This window comes from Salvia hispanica, chromosome 2, assembly GCF_029641045.1.
Source record: "Salvia hispanica isolate PSC_SH4W2 chromosome 2, Shi_PSC_v1, whole genome shotgun sequence".
NCBI classification, from domain to species: Eukaryota; Viridiplantae; Streptophyta; class Magnoliopsida; order Lamiales; family Lamiaceae; genus Salvia; species Salvia hispanica.
In genome coordinates, this window is record NC_142693.1 from 56,453,856 (window position 1) to 56,460,157 (window position 6,302).

The 6,302-nt window shown below is 35.1% G+C and overlaps 1 protein-coding gene across 2 annotated transcripts; it reads right to left on the bottom strand.

The window, feature by feature from the left end:
• Positions 1 to 2,876: 2,876 nt before the first annotated feature.
• On the bottom strand, positions 2,877 to 6,037 carry LOC125202078 (uncharacterized). Of its 2 annotated transcripts, none has more exons than XM_048100404.1 (7): positions 5,794 to 6,037; positions 5,572 to 5,642; positions 5,109 to 5,217; positions 4,854 to 4,936; positions 3,929 to 4,087; positions 3,592 to 3,693; positions 2,877 to 3,277 (listed from the first exon to the last, which is right to left on the bottom strand). In XM_048100404.1, exons 1-7 carry the CDS (start codon positions 5,858 to 5,860, stop codon positions 3,125 to 3,127), a joined length of 744 nt encoding a protein of 247 aa, XP_047956361.1. In that variant the 5' UTR covers positions 5,861 to 6,037; the 3' UTR covers positions 2,877 to 3,124. The 2 variants fall into 2 exon arrangements, with proteins under 2 accessions (XP_047956361.1, XP_088920066.1); XM_089063940.1 differs by having other exon boundaries at positions 5,109 to 5,212; positions 5,794 to 5,825.
• Between the last annotated feature and the right edge of the window lie 265 nt (positions 6,038 to 6,302).

Consider the following 6,302-nt stretch of genomic DNA (forward strand, 5'->3'; position numbering starts at 1 on the left):
AAAAAAAAAACGAAAACGAAACAATACTAAAACACAAACAATGAAACAACAAAGATTTCACCTTTATAATCTGCAAAATAAAAAATCATCAGCGTTTAACGAAGGATTAAAAGAAAATAAGAAAATAATAAAACAAAAACGTAAAACACACAGATATTACCTTTATTATCTGCAAAATAAGAAATGGTTAATATAAACAACGTTATTCGGATTAAAAGAAAATAAGAAGAATAAGAGAGATATAAAAGTAACAATAAGAGAGTAGAGAGAGAAATAAGAACCTGCAGCAAAAGCATTGTTTGCAATAGCAACTGGTATTTATAGAGAAGTTTCTATTATGAAGGTGGGAAAAACGCTCTTTTCTGGGGAGGGGGGGGGAACCCTCTCTTTTTTTGGGGGGGGGGAGGAAATCCTCCATTTTTTGGGGGGAAAACCCGATTTCAATGCTTAAAAAATGTTGCAGAGCTTAATCCATTGGTTAACAGATGGAATTGCAAATTGGCGGATGACTTTTACAACTTCCCCCCAAATCGCAAATTTGAAAAACAGGAGGGAAATCCATTTGATTTCCCCCCAAAATTACCGAGCGTATAGTATAGATTTATTTGGTTGTTTTAAAAGTGGGATTAAATTCAATGGAGATGGACTCAATAAATTGGAGTTAATAAATTACTCCATGTAACGGATTACTCCCTCCGTCCCACATTTATAGTCACATTTAGTTAGGGCACAAGTTTTAAGGAATTTGTGGAGTGTACATTAATGAAGTGAGATAGTGAAGTGTGTAATAAATGAAGTGAGATGGAAGAGTGGAGTGTGTAATAAATGAAGTGAGATGAAGTAGTGTGTAATAAATTAAGTGAGTTGGTTGAAGGTGGGTCCCTTGTTGACTTTTTTGGTTTTTTATTTTTGTTTTGGTTTATTTTTATGTTGATAATGACATTTGGGTGTAATTTTAGTGAATAATGGGGTAAAATTTTATGTCCAAATATGGAAAATTCTAAATATGACTATAAATGTGGGACAGACTTTTATGGCAAAATGTGACTATAAAACTGGGACAGAGGGAGTATTAAATTATTTGATCATATATTAATTAGTAAAAAATGAGCTTGATTAAGTTAATAAAATGGATTAGTTCAGTTTAAATGATACACTAGTATATATAGTGAACGCATTTCTACGTTTAAATCTATATATAAATAAATTACTATGAAAATTCTGTTGAATTATATAATCTGGAGTAGTAAATTATAATAGTATTAGTGGGGTTAATGTTTAATTTAAATAAATACGTAGGTAAGATTAAAAAATTAAAAATAGTTGATGAATATGTATTCTTTTGTATTTGAGTTTTGGTTTGGTGCGAGAGTATCAACCATTTACATTAAATTCAAATCAATTTTAGTGTAAGAGCATCTCCAATGGACGGACTTCCCTGACGCTCTTCCCGTCACCCTTTCCAAATATACCTCATGCCACGTCATAAGGACTTCCCACCCTCCTGCCACGTCATAAGGACTTACCACTGCACAATCCGCCTTCCCATCCCCCTTCTTGGTGCGGACTTCCTCCAATAAAAAAAATTCACAAATAATTGAGCGCCCACGGCCCATCCCGCCATCCTCATATTTTTTTAAACAACTAAATTATTTAAGGAATAATAATAGAGTTTTTTTATTAAAAAAAAATTAAATGGTGGACGTCCGCCCGCCCTTCCCGCGACGGCCGCGCCCTTCCCGTGTCCTCCTCTCCGTGCCACAATGGTGCCCTTCCCCAACGGACTTCCCGGAAGCCTCTCCGAAGGGCAACAGGAAGTCCACCATTGGAGATGCTCTAAATGATACTTACATCAAATATGAATTATCTCCAATCATTTACACTAAACTTAAATATAAAAGAATATTTACTATATTATGTCTTTTTTTTACTCACAATTTTTTTCTAAAAAAAATGGTTTTGTTTTAGTATAAATCTATATACTATTTTTATTCAAAAACCAAAAATGAAATTAATTTTGTAGTACTATTGGAGCTAATTACCTATTCTATTTTATATTTTAGTGTAACATTGTGAGATGGTCTAAATAGTTGGAGTCTTGGAGATGACTGAGGAAGAAAAATCTCACCTTCATCGTCGGGAGTATTTGGAGATTTAGGATTTTGTTAAAAAAAATTGATAAATTTAAACCGTGATTAACTTAAACTGAAAATTGGGAAAATTAAATTCGAAGGTCCGTAACTTCATTTTGAGATTGAAAAAAAATCATTCAAATCTTTCTTAATTACAACGCCAATTTGTATAAATTGGATGACTCGGAGTCTCGAATCTAACACTATTTGAACTTTGAAGAGTAGAAAGAAAACCCCAAATCCTTAACATCCAAATAGTAGTACATGTTAACGAGATAATTAAACACCATTCATTTTGTAATGAAACACAATTTTCCCAACTTCACTCAAACAAATAAATCACGTGTTTTGAGTCATCACATGAGTAGTATTAAAATTATGGATTTTTTTTCGTTTTAAATAAGTTGGGACTTATTCTTTCACTAAGACACTAACATACTTCAACAATTTTTTCATTCTATTTTTTTTTCTATTTTACTAATTATGCATTAGAACCCGTGCCTTCAACATTTTATATTTTTAAGAGATGAAAGGAATACTTTTATTAATACTTTCTTTTTAAACCATAAAAGAGACTTCCATCACCACGACGGCTCTGATGCCAATTCTTGGCGATATGTCTAAACAATGAGTATCAGATTAGTGTGTGTTATGTGAGTGTATGTTTAGTGACAGAGAGTTTATATTTAGTTGATTGATACACAGTGAAATCCCAAAAGATCAAATGTAACACAAACAACAAACTAACGAATATAGACAATATTGCTGAATGAAATCAAGTGAAGTACACATAATGAAATACATTATCAGTGACCTGTGGCTGGTCCTGACTGCTCGAACCCAGTCGGTCGTCTATGCGAAGAAATGAGACATTTCTACACAACAAACCTTACTAGCTAAGGGTGAGTGACCAATTATTATAACAGTTAAATAAATGTAGGATATTAATGTACAAGCTAATTTTTATAGTACAGTTGCACATATACAAAGGATCACCAGAACCCCTCTTTTGCCATTTTCAGGAAGTTGCACAGGGTTATCTTAGGGAGCTCTGATGATGCCGACTGCTTTTTCTTTATCTTGGTAGTCTTTTTAGGCGCACCGCCTTTTGACTGGGCAACCGTGGTCGAGACAAGGTTGTAAAACTGCATGAAAGCATTTGTGTCAGGTATCTGAAATCTGCAGTTTCAAATTGGAAGCAAAATGTGCAATTTCTACTCAAAAAACCTTGTGTTAGACCTGTCTCATGTGTCAAGATTCGTCACAAGAGTCAAATATTCGGATTCAAGTACGTATCCAATGACCTCTCTCACACGAGACTCTCTATCTTATTTGGCTTAAGATAATTTGTCGAAATGTCATGCTCGCAGACAAGTATATGAGCCTTGGTTATCCATTGGAAACCACAGAGAAGGGGAATCAAGCCGCGCAAACGAAGAAATACTGTGGGAGAAAATACCTCACAAACACCATGCAGTAGTAACCGGTGGAAAGGATCTTGAACGTGCATGACTAGAACATCTTTGTTCCCGCTGTCTTTGACAAACGAACGTACGCATTCCTGAAACAACATATTTCGGTGTTGCGATGGGAAACATGTCATAAATCACGAGCACGAAACAGAATAAGAGGGTGTATACAATGGTCATATAAAAATAAAATACTACAACCAATAATTTATGAGAAGATTATGTCATCAATGCAGTCACCAAAGAGCACGAGGGATGGAGATTGAAAAGTCCCGGCATGCAATTAGAGAAGGGGAGAACATTACATTTCATAAAATAAATATTTACCTCGTATCCACTGACCACGTCCGTAAGATAACAACGACGAAGTGCCTCCCTAGTCCTACCATCTACACGGTGCCAGGCAGTCAGTACAGCAACTTTGTCAGCATCTTGACGATCTCTCCGTTTTGATGACGAATTTTCGATCGATTCCATGATAGATGCCTAGAAGAAGGGAAAAAAAAAGAATGAAATTGGAGGCATGTCGCAGAGAAATTCACCAATCACCACACCCTTCAACACACAAGAACAGAAGCGAGCGAGCGGAGAGAATGAGAGAGAAAGAGAGGCAGAGAGAAAACTCTCCACTTCTCCCTCTCAATGTCAAAAGATATCCAAGTATATGGATTCCACATTTCCTAAAAAAGGGAAGTAATGCATCATAGAGATCATAGTAAAAATGGTAAAATATTTGCTTTGCGTGTAAATCCTCGCTAAGAAAGGGTCTGTTGTGACTCTATCTGCACACACATAATCAGTAAATTCCTAGAAGAAAGCGTTGCAAAAGAGAAAATAATTCTATAGAAATACTAGTTGTTACTATATGGTAATCTGAAATCTGAATATGTAATGACCAGGTTATCTCTGTCCTGATGACTCGAAGACTAGTTTGAATTTTGTGTCATAATACACAAATAACAAAACAAAAAAATTGAACCCTGCTCCACTCTCTGATTCAAAAATTGGCAAGTCCTAACTCAACTCAAAATTAATAAGCCAATGAAAGCAGTTTCAGGACTTTAGAGAAGAAAGTCGATACGCAATAAAATCAAGGCTGACTGATACTTTCTTACAATCTGACAAGCATGTAGATAATCCATGGGGTCAACTTATTTTTAATCTAGAGTAATGAGCTACTGATATCAAAATTTTGTTCATTCTTGCAATATAAATGACACGCCCAATTCACAAGTAATGAACATGTAAGAACCTCCTTATCCATGTCTATGTTTCTGAAGCTATCCCACTCCCCCACTTTTGTCATGCAAAATGCCGAAGGAGGCCCTTCCTCACCTGAAAAACAGATTTGCAGTATATCAGAATTATTCATAGAGATCCAAGATGCTGGGATATTCAGTTGTTCAAGGCAAACGCATAAAAGAAGCACCAATTGGCGAATGGAAACAACTCACGAACTCCATTCTTAAAGCATTATTGCATTCTTCACAATAACTTACGTACTTACCCCATGGTGGCGGGGCAAACAATCCTCTAATTTCCTCAGCATTCAAGCGAGGAACGAGCTCCATTAACAGGCGATCATTCAACCATCTGCGAGATCTCCGGTTCCTAACCTTCAAAACACAAAGTAGCTTCTCATCTACTAGCTCTTGCAGAGTGAGATTTGAAATAAGTATCAAGTGAGAGTTGCCATATTTGCAAATTGCAATAATCTTTCCCTTCATGAAGTTTCACTTTAATATCTTATCAGATTCTTTTCATTTTCAGTATGAATTTAACCAACTTTTATTAAATTACAAATCTCAATACTGTTGAATTTATTTCAATCTCATAACTCCAGCTATAGTTCAATAACCTACTCCTCCATATTCAGATTAAGTAACAAAGATCGAGGAATTACCATAGAGGAAGCATAAATTGCAGTTGACCATAAACAAATAAATGAACAGTATCAGAAAAAAATTTACATTTCCAGCCAAGCTCTCAAGATACTCAATCTTCTTCTCGATTTCCACACCTCGAGGTCTCACATTTTCATCTGCAGCCATATTCAACACAGATATGACCGTCATTCCGAATACACATAATTAGAAAAACTTGAAGTGACAAAATAAGATGTAAATGAATACAAATAAGAATAAATCACCTAAAATCGATCCAATAAAAAAATAAAAAAGCAAAAATCGAACCTTTGGGAAAGAGGGAAGAGTACATAAGAACATCCTGCTCCGTCTGCAAAATTTGAGGGGTCGCCATGATTGCTTTTCGATCCTTTTCCAGAGGGAATTCTTAATTGTTGAGGATTGGAGTTGTTGGAAGAGAGATTGTGTAGATTTGCTTAATCTCTGGAATTCGATGTCTTGAAGGCGATTGCCAAACACGGTCTTATGCGTGGACGTAAAAGATTTGGAATATGCTTTTATGCATCATATGCTAAAACGCATATAATTTTCGACTTTTTATCCCCTTATATCTTAAATCACATCAATTATCCAAAAATGGTTGAGTGTGGAGCACGAATGTGCTTACTATTCCATATTTTCCTCTCATTTTTCAACATATGGAGGCCGTCAAAAATTAACATTAGTTGTGTATTCATAAATTATAAATTAATTTTCGACATTTCGAGATATATTTAGGTTTGAAGTATAAGTTCCGTGCGTTTAATTCAAACATAAGAAGAAAAAACTAAGTTAAT

Excerpts from the sequence above, each read along its gene's own strand:
- LOC125202078 (XM_048100404.1), bottom strand. The coding sequence starts at position 5,860 with ATGGCGACCCCTCAAATTTTGCAGACGGAGCAGGATGTTCTTATGTAC. Across the intron at positions 5,643-5,793 it reads CTCTTCCCTCTTTCCCAAAG|ATGAAAATGTGAGACCTCGA; the intron begins GTTCGATTTTTG and ends ATATGGCTGCAG. Across the intron at positions 5,218-5,571 it reads TTGAGAGCTTGGCTGGAAAT|GTTAGGAACCGGAGATCTCG; the intron begins GTAAATTTTTTT and ends TGTGTTTTGAAG.